The 18,058-nt window shown below is 39.6% G+C and overlaps 2 protein-coding genes across 11 annotated transcripts in view; both read right to left on the reverse strand.

The window, feature by feature from the left end:
- Positions 1-11,991, reverse strand: part of OSBPL11 (oxysterol binding protein like 11) — an 85,237-nt gene extending 73,246 nt beyond the window's left edge. For both annotated transcript variants that reach the window (XM_053220975.1, XM_015083708.3), the window contains exon 1: positions 11,670-11,991. In XM_053220975.1, the coding sequence (XP_053076950.1) occupies positions 11,670-11,989 (320 nt within the window). In that variant the 5' untranslated portion in view covers positions 11,990-11,991. The remainder of the gene's footprint in view (positions 1-11,669) is intronic.
- Positions 11,992-14,678: 2,687 nt separating this feature from the next.
- LMLN (leishmanolysin like peptidase) overlaps positions 14,679-18,058 on the reverse strand; it is a 137,782-nt gene continuing 134,402 nt past the window's right edge. For 3 of the 9 annotated variants that reach the window (XR_008297717.1, XR_008297715.1, XR_008297718.1), the window contains one exon: positions 14,680-16,509. The gene's annotated coding sequence lies outside the window, so the exon portion shown is untranslated. Of the gene's footprint in view, positions 16,510-18,058 lie in introns of all 9 variants that reach the window. The other 6 variants (XR_008297714.1, XR_008297711.1, XR_003420724.2 and 3 more) reach the window with 4 other exon arrangements.

Genomic DNA, 18,058 nt, shown 5'->3' on the forward strand with positions numbered 1-18,058 from the left:
CGAAGTTGGATGCTTAACCAACTGAACCACCCAGGCACCCCTGGGATGATGAAAAACTCTAAAGATGAATAGTAGTGATAGTTGCATAACATGTCAATGTACTTAATGTCACAGAACTAGACACCTGAAAAATACTTTAGATGGTATATTTTATATGTATATTTTACTACAATTAAAAAAATAAATAAACCTGGGGTACCTGAGTGGCTCAGTTGGTTAAGTGTCAGACTCTTGGTTTCAGCTCAGGTAATGATCTCATGGTTCGTGGGTTCGAGCCCCCTGTCGGGCTCTATGCTGATAAAACGAGACCTGCTTGGGACTCTCTCTCCCTCTATCTCTGCCTCTGTGCCACTTGCATGCATGTGCGCTCTCTCTCTCTCTCTCTCTCAAAATAAACAAATAAACACTAAAAAAAAAAAAAACCAACAACAACCTGACAATTTGATTGTATTCTGATTCCTGTGCCCTCCCTCTCAGCTGACCCTGACTCTATACTGACCTCTGTAAGCAACTGATACATAGAGAGTAGAATATAAAATTCTCATGAATTCTGAAATACAGAAAACTCCCAAGAAAGTTATACGAGCCAGGGGCTGTTTTAATAAATCACAAACTAGATCCACTTAAGGTACCTACTATATCTTATGCAGCTAAAAGATAGTTCAAGAAGAAAGTTTGAGAAGCACAGCTGTAAAATGTTTTCCTACACCGACCAAAAAAAAAAAAAAAATCCTATACATAATCTGTTACAGACAACTGGGAAATCCCTCAATGCAGATAACTGGCCATTTGACAACAGACCTTCAATGAAGATGGGACAGAAGAAACTCCCACATGTTAAAGTAGAAAGTCACCTCTAACACCTCAAGAAAGAAAGCTGTTTATTATAATGGAAAGGGCATGGCTTAGTGTCAGACAGTTATAGGTATGAATTCCACTGTGACCTTGGGCAAGTAACATATCTGGTACTGCGTTTCTTCATCTGTAAATGGGGATAAGAATATCTATCCTGCAGATTTATAATGAGAAAAGAAAATATATTCACCCCAAATATATTTGAAGTATAAGTCAATATGGTTAATGCTCAACAAATACTGATTCTCTCACACTCCAGGAAGTCAATTCCTCCATAGGCAAATTCCTTTGACGTAGGCTCATTTTTCTAGATCAGTTTTCTAGATTTGTCGTATCTTTTTTTAAATGTTTTTTTAATTTATTTTGAAAGAGAGAGAGAGAGAGTGGAGGAAGGACAGAGAGAGAGGGAGAGAGAGAATCCCAAGTTGTCAGTGCAGAGTCCGACAGAGAGCTCCATCCCATGAACCCTAAGATCATGACCTGAGCAGAAATCAAGAGACGGATACTTAACCCACTGGCCCACCCAGGAGTCCCTGTCTTATCTTCTTAGCCTGACATTTTCAAGTCAGAATGATGGGACCTAAAAAGCCCAAGACTTCCACTTCTTTCATTTTAAGAAACAGTTATTGCATTTTTTTTCCAGTAGGTATTTTGTCAAGAATGATGGAAGACCTGAGATGTTACCCTACTCGAAAGCTAGCAAGTTAGCCCAGTTTCATGGATGCTGGCAAAAGACATGAGACTCCTCAGTCAGAGACAAAAGACTTCAGTAGCCATAGCAATAGTCCCATCACACAGGGCAACACAGAGGACCGGAGATGCCTGCACATGCAGGACATTGTGGGACAGGTTGAGGAACCTATGTGCAGAGAACCCACATCTTTCAACGAACAGTAAGTTGGCCTAACCTCTGCAGCAAGGAGACCTTATCTTCATTATACTGGATGATAAATAAACCTGCCTTCTGCTTAGGAGGGAGATAACTATATCTTCCAAGACTGTTTGCTATACAGATTTTTTGGAAAAAAACAGTAAGTAACGAAGGGAGAACTGTCTCCCAATAAGCATTACTATGTATTACGTTATCCAACCCTATCTTCCAGGCGCCAGTTCCCCTTCTCAGAGGCAAAGACCTCTCAATTTCTTGTGTACTTCTTCAGAAATATTCTATGCACCTACAAGTGTGCACATATACACACCATTTTATTTTTTAAACAAATGGTTGCAATTATACACATAATTCTGTACGTTGCTTTTCTGTTTTCTTAGGGATAGTTTCACACTGACACATATGGATCTAACTCATTTCTTAACATCTGCACAGTAATCCATTTTATGGCAGTATCATATAGTTAACCAGTTCCAATCCTTCTACTAACAGAGTTTTTTGTCTAGGCTTTTATTATTACAAATAATGGTGCAACAGAGTTGTACATATTTTTGTACATATTTGCTAAAAGTGAAATTGCTAGGTATATACATTTTTAGTTTTTATAAATATCACCAACCTGCTCTCCAAACAGGCTACCCCAATTTAACTCTCATCCTTTAATGTAAAAAGAGGACCTATTTCCTCACACCAGCCTAAAGCAGTATTGTTTGCCAACAAAAATAGGAGCTATAGCTCTTACTATAAACAGGACTTTCAGACATTACGAGTAGGCTTTTCAATACCCCTTAGGTTCAAAATTAAGTTGCTAAACCCTAAGTGTAAGGTAGTGTTATGCTGTGGAATGAGCACATAAAAGGGATACAGGATCTAGTACCAATTTTCCCACTGACTAATGCCATGACTGACCCTGGCCATATCAATCTCTCTGGGCCTTGGTTTTTCTCATGTGTCCGATGACCCTTTCAACCTAAAATGTGTGTACATCACTCATCATTTGAAATTCTAAAGGTTTTTCTCAACAGAAAATTATTATTTCAAAAGTAAAGTTTGCAAATAAGAGAAACATTATACCTGTAATTAAAACTTTTTAGCATAAAGTAGAAAACTTTTTCTGGTACAGTATCTTTTCAGATAGTAGTATTTATTATCTCTCATATACTTCCAAAAGGCTTCACAGAAGCAGGCCTCAGTAAAACCAAGACACCACAGACCAAGAGAGTATCAAGATACTATACGTCTCACTGCCACACAAGAAGCCATTTTTAGGTGGGAGGAGACCTGAACCAGTCGAGGATGGGAAAGATTTTTCATTGGACCCCTCCCTTCTAATATTTTTTAATAATATTACCTATTCTAAAAAACCACATTAAAAATATTCTTTTCAATTATGTTATAAAAATATGTGAAGCAGCTACAAAATTGATAAAGAAGTTCTCTTTGCAGATTTGAGGTTACAGATTCAGGCAGTACTTTAAAAAGGCCTCTATCAAGGATAAGAAAGCTGTTCCAGAAGCAACTATTGGTGGCATTTCATCTCACCTTTTGTATCATTCTCATTCCCTCCTTTTCTTCCTCTCTTTCTCTCCCTGTCTCTCTTTTCTATATCCTTTTTTCTCTCTCTATTTTTCCTCTTCTTTTCTTTTTCTCTCCCAACCATCCTTTTAACTAGGGCTTCCAGCTGCAGCCAGTAGCATCAGCCTCTCCCCTCTAGGGACCTTCCAACCAACCTCAAGAACAGCAATGGAAGTAAACTGCAAAGGCAGCCAAAACTCAAGAACAGGGAAACACTGAGTGACAAATCATGTTTTGTTACAATACCTTATAAACCCAAAAGAAAATCCTTTCTTTCACCACCAAATAAACTGTTCTAAAACCCAGATGGTAATACCAAAACAATAATGTAACTATTTAAACAGGCAATTTAGTTTTAAGTTAAACCTGAATAAGTCTGGATACAAATCATTTTATTTAGCAAAATCGGTATAGAGGAAGATTCTTAGCTAGGGAAGATGATTTCTCAAAGGGAACAAAGATGTTCCCTCTAGGCAAGGTAGTATAATTTATACCAAGAATATTCTCCACTATGTTCAAAAGCAAAAACAGAAGAGTTTAAAAAGATATAATTTCCCACAAATCTATTTGTTGGGCAATTTCTTTTGGAATCTAAATCATGCAATTTATTTGCAAAAGACCAATCTGCATGTTCTAACATTAACCTGTTTGTATAGTTTTGATACAGTAGAATTTCTATGTAAAATATGAACTCAAATGGACTGTGTTTAGACCTATAGCAAAAATATAAAACACTAAGATATCAGAGTATACCATAAGAAACCAAATATTTTTCCTCAAGGCTTGGTGTAGTTCTCACTAGATTTCTGGAACAATATTTTATAGTTTTCAGCTACATGCCTGTAAGTTGCCTTTCTCTTATTTTCACTAGCATCGATAGCAACTTTCAGATAAGGATAACAAAAACTAGGGTACAGAAGTACACATTCAAGTTTCCTTTAACCCCTACAGAGAGAAAAAGTAAACATTCACAATTTTTTCTTCAAATCAAACTCAAAAAGTGGTCAAACCCTGAAGATAGTAAATGTTAGGTTATGTTTACGCAGATCTCCTTTCCCCATTTGAAAATAGGTACAGGTACTTTTCCTATTAACAGAGTATTTACAGTGGTAGACACCAGATCTGACCATAAAAATTATTTCTATACTATACATTTTTAGAATTCTACCCATTTACTGAAACCCGTAACTATTTGCTAATAAGGAAAAGAGATCTGTTTGTTAATAGGGCTTGGCCAGCATGGAGCCCAAAATAAGACAAGCAGGCCTGTTATACACTCCAGTTTGCTTTTCAGTTCCTCCTCTGGGTAGTTTTCTTCTGTCCATTTCAATAAGTGGCATATTTGTAGATGTGTACACTTTTCTGAAAGCTGACATGAAGAATATGAAAATAATGGAAACATGCACATTTTATACACTTTGAACACTTACTATGAAAAAGGAAGGAAGGATCCAGAATTAAGAATCTGTTTTCCTTTTAAATGGTGAACAAAGACCACAACATATGAATATAAATTACTTTGGAAGAAGAAAATTTGGGACTAATCTAGTAAATTTACTGATCAGCTTTGATTTGAAAAAGGGTCATCGTGATATATTTTGCAAATGCAGCTGAGGCTCTTCTCTTTCTTTCTTTCTTTTTTTTTTTGGAAGACTTTATTTTTACATAATCTCTACATCCAATGTGGGGCTCAAACTCAATCCCAAGATCAAGAGTCTCATGCTCTACTGACTGAGCTTGCCAGGCACCTCTCTTCTCTTTTCTGATTCTTTTCCAGAATCTTCCCAAAATAAGCCTTGGGAGTCCTTACTTTTCACTGTTATGAATGTATATATTAATTTGGAAATAACAGGGCTCTACATGATAGAGGCTCAAAAATATTTGCTGCATGAGTTAGAACACCAGTGAAGGATGAAACCACCATGTCCTAAACTATTTATCAATAACTATCCATTCCTTTAGAGAGTGTATCAACTTTAAATACCTCTACACAAATAACTACTTAGAAATAAAAGTTCTTCCACTTACTAGCCGTGGCTCTGATCAATTCATTTTGACTTCTGTTTTATTCAACTATAAAATGGTGATAACAGTGTCCTTCCTACCTTCCTCTAAGAGCTGTAGTGAGGATTAAATGTGACAACAGAAGTGAATACATTCTGGATACTACAAAGGCAATTATCTTCTTTGCTGGATATGCTCCACATCTCTAAAGTCTAGCTGGATATGCAACTTAAACATTCTAGCAACTTAAGTTCAACATACGGAAAACCAAATGCATCATTTGACTCCCCAAATCTGTTTCTCGTGTAGACTTCTCAAAGTTTCAAATCTGGATGACAGAGGTCAATTTTTACTTCCTTCCCTCAGTACATCACCAAGGTCTGTCAACCTTCCTCCCATGGTTTCCTTCTTTTCCAGCCTACTAACACTTTCCCTGTGTTATCTCATGTCTAGGTCATTACAACTGATCTCCTAGTAGCTCCTCTTATTCCCCAACAATCAGTTTCAGTCCCAAACTCTCAGCTTTAGAAAAAACAAATTTCCAACTGCCTACTTGTCAAATCTGTCTCAACAATAGATGATGATCTAGAGTCTATATATACTATCATCTGTAATAGGCACCTTCTAATGTGGCTCCCATGATCCTCACCTGCTGGTATTCACACCCTTGTGTGGGCTGAACCTCATCATTTACTCATTCCATGCCCAAGTGGGAGAGAGGCAGAGACAGAGGGAGAGAGAGAGAATCCTAAGGAGGCTCCATGATGCCAGCACAAAGCCCAATACAGGGCTTGATCTCACTAACCATGAGCTCATGACCTGAGCTGAAATCAAGAGTCAGATGCTTAACTGACTGTGCCACCCAGGCACAACTCATCACTCACTTCTAGTATAGTGAAAAGTGATGGGGACTTTACTTCCATGTTTAAGTTACAAAAGACTGTCACTTCCATCTTGCTAGCATTCTCGTTTTCTTACTTCCTCACTCTGAAATAACAAGCCGTCAAGTAGTAAGATGCTCTGTGGAGATGCCCATGAAGCCAGGAACCAAAGGAAACCACCAGCGGTCAGTTTATAAGGAACTGAGGTCTTTGTCCAACAGGCCAAAAGAAATGAATTGTGCCAAGAGCCACAAATGAGCCAGGAAGTGAATTCTTCCCAGCTCAGCCTCAAGATAACTGTAGCCTTGTGAAATACCCAGAACCAGTGGACCCACCTAAGCTTCAGAACACTCTGGGATAAAAAATGTTACTGTTTCAACACACTAAATTTTGGGGTAATTTGTAACACAACAGTAGATAATACACTATCTCACATATTTCAAAATAAATTCAAAATAAATAATAAACATAAAAAGAAATTTATAAACATTAAAAAAAATTGGGGGCACTTAGGTGGCTCAGGCAATTAAATGTCCGACTCCTGATTTTGGCTCAGGTCATGGTCTCACAGTTCTGAGACTGAGCCCCCTGTCAGGCTCCACACTGACTGGGATTCCCACTCTCTCCCTCTCTCTTTGCCCACCCCCCAGCTCGCGCGCACAGGTGCTCTCTCTTTCTCTCAAAATAAACATTTAAAATAAAAAAGACAGGGGCGCTTGGGTGGCTTAGATGGTTGGGCAGTTGAGCGTACAACTTCAGCTCAGGTCATGATCTCGCGGTTTGTGGGTTTGAGCCCTGCGTTGGGCTCTGCTGACAGCTCAGAGCCTGGAGCCTGCTTCGGATTCTGTGTCTCATTCTCTCTCTGCCCCTCCCCGACTTGTGCTCTGTCTCTGTCTCTCAAAAAAAAAAAAAAAAAAAATGTAAAAAACAAATTTTTTTTAATCAAAAAGACAATAAAGTGCTGGTAAGAATATGAAGAAGTTAAAACTCAATAAACTGCTGGCAAGAAAGTAAAATGGTATAGCTAGTTTAGAAAATAGTCTGGGGGCACCTGGGTGGCTCAGTGGGTTGAGTGTCTGATTTTTGATTTTGGTTCAGGTCACAATCTCACAGTTGTGGAATCAAGCCCTGCAATGGGCTCTGCACTGAGTGTGGAGCCTGGTTGAGATTCTCTTTCCCTCTGCCCCTCTGCCCACTTGTGCTCTTTCTCTAAAAATTAAATTAAATTAAAAAAAAATAGTCTGACAGTTCCTCAAAAAGTTAAGTGTAAAGTTACCATACGACCCAGCAATTCCACTCCTAGATATACACCAAAGAGAAATGAAAACACATATCCACACAAAACTTGAACACAAACGTTCAAAGTAGCATTCATAATAGCCACAAAACAGAAACAACCCAAATGTGTGTCAAATGATGAATAACAAAATATGGTATATTTGTATAATGGAATATTATTCAGTCATAAAAAAAGAATGAAGGAATGATATGTGACAGCATTTATAAACCTCAAAAACATGATGCTTATTAATTTTCTAAGTTTGTAAAGCTAAAGTCCAGGTCTGAATCACAGGGTCTTTACTGAATTTCAACTACTCAGTAAGACATAACCAAAAATCTCCACTTTTAAAATGGAACAGTAGCAAATTACAGGTAGGCAGTTGAATGTATTGCCTCTGAAATTATAGAAATAGCTGAAGCCATGGAAGAGAATGAGATAACAAACAGAAAACATGCAGCTTAAGGAAAGAAAATGATGGAATATCATACCAGCCTTTTAAGGAAAAGAGCCAACCAAAGAAACGGAGAAAAAAAACATTCAGAGGGTAAAGGAGAAACCAAGAGAAAGTAATATCAAAAACTCAAGAAAAGAGAGGCGCTTGGCTGGCCCAGTCAGTAGAGCATGCAACTCATGATCTCGGGGGTGTAAGTTCAAGCCCCATGGTGGGTGTAGGGATTACTTAAAAGTAAAATCTTTAAAAAAAAAAAAAAAGAAAAAAAGAAAAGGCAAGAAACGAATTGTAACTAATACAGTTATAGAGAAATCAATGGGAATAAGAATCTAAAAAAAATTCATCATTTTTTCACTCCTATCCTTGGTGTGGATAGAGCCAAATATCATGGGTTGAGCAATAAACAAGGATTAAAGAAATGGAAGCAGTTGTGTGTAAATGAGTTTTAAGAGGAAAGAATTAGGCTGAGTTTTACTATACTTGTTTTTTTAAGTCTAGAAACTTTAAGTCTCAGAGGAAGAAGCCAGGAAGAGAGAGCAACCCAGGGCAATGGAGAAAACTGCTTCATCAATGTCCTAGAGGACAAAGGGACAAATTAAATTGAGAGCTAGGTTGAAGGATTAGTCTTGGACAAACTTCATTAAAATAAAAATATGTCAGTATGTAAATGCAGTAACACATTATATATCTGCACCCTTAGGGAAGAGTTTCACATAACTGCACTTTCCAAATATTTAAGCATCTTTTCTTTCAGCTATTTTCTTTGAAATTGTTCAACACTGTATCACGTGGTTCTGTCTTCTTACACACTGTGCTTTCCTAGATGACTTAAGGCCATTATGACTGATTATTGTACTAGGAAGCAATATAGCTGAGTCTGCATGTTAATTTTTCAAATCTTCTTGGGCTGTCCTACACTTACCAGTTGCCATTTTCTCTGGTACATTTACCGTGATAACCTTTTTCATATGTGCTTCCAGTAGATTCTAGTTTGAAAATCATGTAACCATTAAATAATACGCTAAACAAAGGATAATACAGTTCTGAATTGAAGTACAGGAGTAAAGTGCGTGGCTTTATGACAACTCTCTCCAGGGCTAAAAATTCTGTTTCACGTTTTAATTCAACTGAGAGTGGGTTTCAAAAAGTTGAGGATATCTATCAGTAGACAGACTTCTGACTTGGAATATTACTTTATTTTGCTTCCTTAAGTCATACCAAAATATCCTTGCCAAGTAATTGATAATCTTACATGGTTAGTCTTCAGCCACCAAAAAAAAGGATCATGTTAATTTCAAAAGTGACCCTAAATATCTCACAGTAACTAAATATACTTTCCTGTCCTAAAATCACTTACCAATAAAGTTATAATTTTCTACACTTCATTTCTGTATGCTAATAGTCATGCATATTTCACACATATGGATATTATGTGTATACTGTGTATAGTTAAGTATATATCATTCACAAAAATCTTAGCTTTATTTTTTTTAATTTATTTTGAAAGAGAGAGAGAGACAGTGAGTGTGGGAAGGGGCAGAGAGAGAGAGAGAGAGAGAGAGAGAGAGAATCCCAAGCAGCACAGAGCCTGACTCAGGGCTTAAACTCAAAAAACGTGAGATTGTGACCCAAGCTAAAATCCAGAGTTGGGTACTGAACCAAATGAGCCATTCAGGTGTCCCACAAAATCTTGGCTTTAATCCCTTTCAAGTTTCACACAAATTTCACAACTACAAATAGCACAGGGCTAAAAATGACTAGAGTTAAGTACACAGGGAGTCAGTTAACCAAAATTTAACAATTCATTTCTTTAGCTGCAACACAATGGTATAGCCTGAATTCATTCTTAAGATTCTGGTGATCTAGCAATTCTACTTCTGGGTATTTATCTGGAAAAAAAAAGGGGGGGTGCACTTGCGGGGCTCAGTCAGTTAAGCATCCGACTTGGGTTCAGGTCATGACCTCACGGTTTGAGTTCGAGCCCTGCATCGGACCCTGTGCTGACAGGCTCAGCCTGGAGCCTGCTTCAGAGTCTGTGTGTCTCCCTCTCTCTCTGCCCTTCCCCCACTCATGCTCTGTGTGTGTGTGTGTGTGTGTGTGTGTGTGTGTGTGTGTGTGTGTGTCTCAAAAATAAATAAACATTAAAAGAAGAAAACATTAACTTGAAAAGATTATCTGCACCCCTATGTTCAATGCAGCATTATTTACAATAGCCAAGACGTGGAAGCACCCTAAGTGTCCATCAACAGATGAACAAATAAAGAAAATGTAGTATATAAAATGGAATATTATTTAGCCACCAAAAAAAAGGAAATCTTGCCATTTGCAAAAACATGGATGGACCCTGAGGGCATTAAGTGAAGTTAGACAAACAAATACTGTGTGATCTCACTTATACATGAAATCTAAAAAAAGCAAACAAAACAAAATAAAATAAAAATGAGCTCCTAGATAGGGACAGACCAGTGGTTTGCCAGAGGTGGGGGAATGGGGTGGAGGCATGGACTGTGAATTGGGTGAAGGTGGCCAAAAGGTACAAGCTTCCAGCTACAACATAAGTCCTGGGGATGTAATGTACAGCATGGTGACTATAATTAATGACAACATTTTGTGTATTTGAGAGTTGCTAAGAGAGAAATCTTAAAAGTTCTCATCACAATAAAAAAAATATTGTAACTATGTATGGTGATGGATGTTCACTAGATTTACTGTGGTGATCAACACATACAAATAGGGAATCATGTTGTACACTTGAATCTAATGTTACATGTAAAATATATCTCAATTAAAAAGATTCTGGTTATATCCTCCTATACTTTACTCATCAAAAGCAAAAACAAAACTACCATTGCTTCTCCAGCACTCTCTTCCTGCTCCTTAAATTTATCCTCCATATTAATGAAAATTAACAAATGTAGAATTTCTCATCATGACAGAGTTAAATGGCCTGACCAACTCAAACTGAAATGTCTCCAGTCTCCCTGGTTTAGAGTATTAGAGGCATCAGTATATATATCTGTGCCCCTGTGTTCAAATTATTTACGTGTATCTCCCCTTCTAAGTCACAAACACCATGAGGGCAAAAATCTTTTTTTTTTAATGCTTATTTTTGAGAGAAAGACAGAGTGCAAATGGGGAGAGGGAGAGGGAGAGGGAGAGAGAGAGAGAGAGAGAGAAAGCAGGCTCCAGGCTCTGAGCTATCAGCACAGAGCCCCATGCCAGGATCATGACCTGAGCCGAAGTCAGAGGCTTAACAGACTGAACCACCCAGGGGCCGCAAGAATCTTTTCTTATTCAATGATTCCATTCAGTCACTTGACAAATATGTTTGAGCACCTAGCATTTCCTAGCCTCTGGAGAGAGCTGAGTTAAGCAGTTCCTGCCTTCACAGTCAAGCAGGAACTGTAAACACAGGCCTGTAAACAAATTACAACACACGCAAACGCAGAAGTGAGCACAGAATTAAATCAGAAGAGGAATGAACTCTAGGCATGTAGAGGAAGTTCAGGGATACACTTATGTATTCTCTGAAAGGCCTTCCATAAATACCTGTTGAATGGACGAATGAATGAATGAAATCTTGCTTATGAAAGATGAGATCCCAGGTCCAAATGAGATGTATTAGTTGCTTCTGGAAGTCACTAGGTAACTTTACCTTTCAACAACCGCCGAAATGCAGACTCCAGCATAGTCACCCCCACCTGAGGAAATCACCTTGAGGAAAGGACCTACCTGTACTGCCAGCCTTTTGCACTGCCACCGCGACTACTGCTGCTGCTGCTGCTGCTGCTGATTCCACCCCCACAGCTGCTGTTGCTGCTGTTCTTGTTTGGGGTCACCGCTGTGGCCAGGCCCTCCAGCTTTCCTTCACTCTCTGAGACTTTCATTGTTGACACTGGTTCACCCCCCTGCATCTTAACTCCAAAGTCCATTTGCCCTTCTTGGGCGGGAGGGAACAACTCTGTAGAGTAGCTTTGTAGGTGCGAATTTTTAAGATTTGATCTGAAGGTGATTCCAGTTGCTAAATCAGGCCGCGGCTGGATGGGAACCATCAAATGGTCCAGGGAAGGAATACAAGCATTCCTACCAAAGGAAAACTTTTAAGAGGGCAAGGGTAGCAATGAGGACAGAAACCCTTTAAATATATATCTCTTTCCCGGCAAATGCAAGGAGGAAAAAAATCACCCTGCCAGAGGGTTTGGTGGTTTACTCAAAGGAGAAGCAGAAGCAGTGCGGGGAGGTCGGGGACTCTTAGCCAAGAGGGCTCGCCGAAGGACGGAGGACCACGGACCGCGACCCGAGGCCTGACCTCTGAGCTGACGGACTGGCCCGCCGCGCTCCCTCTGCTACTCCAGCGGGTCCTCTGGCGGAGGGTTCCGTCCAGCCCGCTCGACGGTTCCCGCCGCAGCCCCCGTGACAGAACAGGGACCGCCCGCGCGCAACCCGGGAGGAGGGCTGGGGAAGGAGGCCGCCGGGGGCGGGACGCCGGCTCCCAAGGCCGCCTCTCCTCCGGCCAGCGGTGAGCCGCTCGGGGCGACTTCCTCCAACGCCCCCGGCCCTGGGCCCTCGACTGGGCTCCCAAGACCGGCGAGTCCCTCGCCCTCTCCCCAGCCCCAAGCGTGAATACCACAGCTGCGGTCGCCGCCCCACCCACAGCCCCACAGCGGATCACCCACCCGCCTGCTCTTTCCCCGCCTTCCCTTCCGGAGTAGTGTGAGCTCACTTCCGAAGCAGAAGCGCCTGGCGCCATCTTGGCGCAGGGCACGCGGCCCTGAAGGGGGCGGAGCCTCGGGGGTAGCGGTGTTGGGGGGGTTGACCCGGAAGAAGGGAAAGGGAGGGAGGTGGGACAGCCAAGGAGGGAGAAACAAAGAAGTCCGACTTAGTGCCGTTGTGAAGTGTGACTTCTGGCCTTCCTAACCAGGTCCTGTCCATCCATTGGAGGGCCCATTCTAGGCATCTTAGAATGAAGGCTTAGAAAAATAATGTCATTTCTGTAACAAATTGCTAAAAACCCTCCTATTTGGAGTGCCTGGGTGGCTCAGTTGGTTAATGGTCGGACTCTTGCTTGCAGTTCAGGTCATGACCTCCAGGTTGGTGACTTCAAGCCCCACCTTAGACCATGCTGACAGCATGGAGCCTGCTTGGAACTCTCTCTTTCTCTCTCTCTCTCTCTCTCTCTCAAAATAAACATTAAAACAACAACAACAAGAAGAAAACTTGTCTTCATTTTAGTGATTTTTGCAAAAATTGCATGACATTGGAATAGGGCAAATCATTGTTGCAAATGAAAATGAAACTGTTGTGGAAATTATAGCTCTCAGAATCAAAGCTAGCTACTGTTTCTCTGACCCCAGACAACTCACACTCTTTAGACTTTGTTTTTTTCACCTGTAAAGAAGGAGTAGTTGAAGGTAATTTTTAACGTCCCATCTAATTGTAAATTCTAGTTTCTAACAACATGATTTGTGAATTGAATGTATGTCATATGCAAAACACGAAGCCAAATGCAAAGAAGTATTACCAAAGTAAAAAGTAACACAGGGGGCGCCTGGGTGGCTCAGTCGGTTAAGCCTCTGACTTCAGCTCAGGTCATGATCTCACAGTGGGTGAGTTTGAGACACACGTCGTCGTCGTCGTCGTTGTCAGCCTCTGTGCTGACAGCTCAGAGCCTGCAGCCTGCTTCAGATTCTGTGTCTCCCTCCCTCTCGGCCCCTCCCCTGCTCGTGCTCTGTCTGTCTCTGTCTCAAAAATAAATAAAAACATTAAAAAAAAAAACGCAGTAAAACAAATGCAGATACATAGATAATTAAAGCTATGAAGAAAATTAAAGGAGATGATATTTAAAAAAAAGTGGGATGGGACAGAGAATCTGTTTTAGAAGAAAGGTTGAGAAAAGTCATCTACGAGAAGTTATTTAAGGTGAGAAATGAAGAAACATGAGGAAGCTAAGGGAAAAGAAAGCTTTATTTATTCTGGGGAATGAAAGACCTGGCAGCATGGTAAGCAAGAGAGAGAGTAGCATAAAATGAGAGTGAAGAGGTAGGCAGAGAAATTCGGATTTTATTGTTAAGTGCAATGGAAAGTTATTGAAAGTTTAAACAGAGAAGGTTTGTAATCTGATCTATGTTTTTAAAAGATCTCTCTGGTCTCTTCAACAAATAGTGTTGGGTCAAGTGGATATCTATATAAGGAATGAAATTGGATCCCTACCTCACATCATACACAAAAATTAATTCAAAATGGATCAAAGACAAATATGAGAGCTGAAACCATAAAACTCCTAAAAATATATATATAGGGGTAAATCTTCATGACCTGGAGTTAGGCAAACCTTCTTAGAAATGACATCAAAGCCTAAGCAACAAAAGAAAAAAGTAGCTAGATTCAGAGTCATGAAAATTAAAAACTTTGGTGCTACAAACAATACCATCAAAAAAGTAGGAAACAGAGAGGTGCCTGGGTAGCTCAGTTGGTTAAATGTCCAACTCTCGATTTCAGCTCAGATCATAATCTCACAGTTTGTGAGTTCAAGTCCCACATAGTGCTCTGCACTGACAGTGTAGAGCCTGCTTGAGATTTTGCCTCCCTCTCTCTCTGCCCCTCCTCCACTTGCTCTCTCTCAAAAAAAATAAAATAAAATAAAAATAAGTGTTAAAAGAAAAAGTGAAAAAATAACCCAGAAAATGAGAGAAAAATATTTACAAACCATGTCTGATAAGGAACTTTACTTTATGTAAAGCACTCTTACAGCTCATTAATTAAAAAAATAAATAACCCTATTTAAAATGGGCAAAGGAGCTAGATAAAAATTTCTTCAAAGAAGATATACCAAAAGTCAATAAGTACATTAAGAGAGTCTCAACATTATTTACCAAGGAAACACAGATCAAAACCACAATGAGATGGTGATTCCCAACCACTAGGATGGCTTTAATAAAAAAGACAATAACCAATTGTTGATCTTGATGAGGGACATGGAGAAGAAACTGTACTCCTCACACACTTCTGGTAGAAGCATTACACTAAGTCTAAGAAGCAAGACACAAAAAACCACATATTTTATGATTCCATTTATATGAATGTCCAGAATCGGCAAATCTATAGAAGCAGGAAGTAGATTAGTGGTTGCCAGAGGCTGGGAGGAAAGAGGAATGGGAAATTACTGCTAATAGATATGGGGTTTTTTGAAGGGTAATTAAAATGTTTTAAAATTAGATGCTTGCAAATGGTTGTGTCATCTTGTGAATATATTAATATCTGTTTAGTTGTATACTTTAAATGGGTGAATTTAGGATGCATGAATGATAACAAAATAAAATTATTTTTTTTTTAAATTCTCTAGTTACCATGTAGAGAATTGATTTTAGTGGGAGAAAAAGAGGAAGCAGGGAGACTTGCTAGGAAGCTTGATAAGAAATGAAGTGAGAAATGATAATGGATCAGACTAGGGTGATGGCAATGAGGATAGGGCAGTAATTGGATCCAAACCGTATGGGTGTGGAGGTGGCTACAGCACTGAAAGTGGATTGAATTTACAACGGTGCAGGAAATATTCTTACAGACCTCTCCAATGCCAGTCTGTTCTACACATCACAGATGACAACCTTCTGATGAAACTCAGAACCCTCCAAAGACCTTTCATTATTTCTGAAAAAAATTCCAAACTCCTCTGTCCAAGAAAAAATGGTGTTGTAATAGCTATAGGATTGAGAGTTATTCTTTTATAGTCCCATACTGATCAAGATAAAGATCTCTATATAATCAATGAGGTCAGCCAACTGTAAAAGTAAGCCATGCTAATCCACTCCAATCAAGGAAAAGAAGTATTGAGTGTATGCCTTCATTGGATCAATGAGAGGTGCAAAGGAGGAACATGCCAATCCAAGGACAGGAGACAACATGGAGTCTGGAAAAAGCTTTAGCTTTAGAGACCCAGGGACTATTTTGGCATTCCTCCCAATGGTGATAAGACTTGGGGACTAGCTTATGATGACCAGGTGCACAACAGATGATGTGTAGCAAATGGAAAGACAAGTGTTAATAATAAAAAAAAATTCAGTCCAGAGTGTTCAAGTTTGAGTACACTTTTTGTGCAAGACACTCAGCAGGATGCACTTTTTACCAGAAGGTTACAAGATGTTCATAGACTCATGAGCCAGAGCTAGGAGAGTTGATTGACAGATATTTTGTTTTCTTAAAGCAAAAACTTCTTTTATTGTAAACTGAGTCTGTTTCATCCAATGTCTAAAGAGAAAGAAGAGCATATGACTTGAACAAAGAAGATAAAGAAATGCACTTTTTTGAAAGACTTCAAAGAAGGATATGTTCATCTCTGTGAAGACATTATTGTGCATTCGTCAGCATTCTACTTGGATGATGGATCAGAGCATCCTTCCACATGGAAAGAAGCTGAAAAGCATAGTTGTCAAGAACATTTTGGGACACCTGGGTGGCTCAATCAGTTGAGTGTCAGACTCTTCATTTCCACTCAGGTCCTGATCCCAGGGTCGTGGGATTAAGCCCCGTGTCAGGCTCTCAGAATCTTGGGATTCTCCCTCTCCCTCTCTCCCAACTTAAAAAAAAAAAAAAAAAAAAAAAAAAAAGTTAAGGGAGTAAGTACAAGGATAACCATTGCATAATTAAAAAAAAAAGAAAAAAGGACATTTGATTAACATTCAGTTTTAGAAGCTTTATACCCATGATAGGCCAGCATATAGGACTTTTTAAAGAAGTTTCCCTTTGGGGTTTGTTCCTTGGATTAGAAATTGTAGGCCTTTGGTATTTTTTTGTCAAGCACTTTCAGAATTCATGATTTTGGTTCAGGGCTGGTAATATTGTGCCATTTTCTTCTTCCTCACAAAAATATTTTTGGATATGTGCCAGAATGACATCATTGGATACTAATTCCACTGCATGTGACCTTGGGCAAATTACTTGAGCTCTTTGTACCTGTTTTCTTACTTGCAAAATGATAGTAATAATGACTCTGCTAGAGTGCACCTCGTGGCTCAGTCAGTTAAGCATCTGACTCTTGTTTCAGCTCAGGTCATGATCTCACGGTTCGTGGGTTCCAGCCCCGTGTCAGACTCCGTGCTTGCAGCACAGAGCCTGCTTGGAATTCTCTCACTCCCTCTCTCTCTCTCTCTCTGCCCCTCCCCTTCTCACTTTCTTTCTCTCTCAAAATAAATAAAGTTAAAATTTTTTTCAAAAAAGAATGACATCTCTGCTATAGATTAAAATGTGTTCCCCAGAAGTTTGTGTATTTAATTCCTAATCCCCAATGTGATGGTATTTGGAGATGGGGCCTTTGGGAGATAATTAGATTTAGATAGGCTCTATAATAACATTAGTGCCCTTATAAAAAGAGAAATCATAAAGCTCACATTCTTCCTCTCCCTTACCCTATCTTTCTTTCTGCTGTGTAAGGACACAGGGAGAAGGAGGCCATCCACAAGCCGGCAAGACAATTCTCAAGAGAAATCAATCATGTTAGCACCTTGATCTTAGACTTCTACCCTCCAGAACTGTGAGAAAATTCATTTCTGTTGTTTAAGTCAGCCTGGTCTGTGGTATTTTGTTATGGTGGCCAAAGCTAAGACAATCTCCCTTTGGAGTGATTGTCAGCATTAAATGACGTGACACATGTAAAATATGTGCACATGTCTGACACATGACATGGTAAGTGCTTGGCAACTGTCATCCATTATTATTAGAAAAATAAAGTTTACCTGCCAAGTAAAATGAATGTTTCTGTTTGGTGAGAGCACCTTTCTCCTGGACAACTCTGAACAAACACTAACCAGCATATTTCTGAAGACATATTCCAACATATTTCTGCGAAAGAATGTCAGCTTTGTGTCCCAAATGAAATGGTGTTTTCCAAATGTCTCTGTTCACGAGAGATCTGTCAGGGTATGTAAATATAGAGTCCTAAGAACATTAGCTAGAATCACCAGCATGTGGGTGTCAGTGAGAAAATGCAGGAGCATAGGGTGATCCCTGTTCCAGTGGCTTCTCACAGAGCCTTCCCTGACCATTCACTCTGTACAGAGGAGTCGCCTCTCCCCACTATTCTTGATCCTGTTACCCTGCTTTAGTTTTCCTCATAGCACCCGACATTA

Source organism: Acinonyx jubatus, chromosome C2 (genome assembly GCF_027475565.1).
Source record: "Acinonyx jubatus isolate Ajub_Pintada_27869175 chromosome C2, VMU_Ajub_asm_v1.0, whole genome shotgun sequence".
Classification (NCBI taxonomy): domain Eukaryota; kingdom Metazoa; phylum Chordata; class Mammalia; order Carnivora; family Felidae; genus Acinonyx; species Acinonyx jubatus.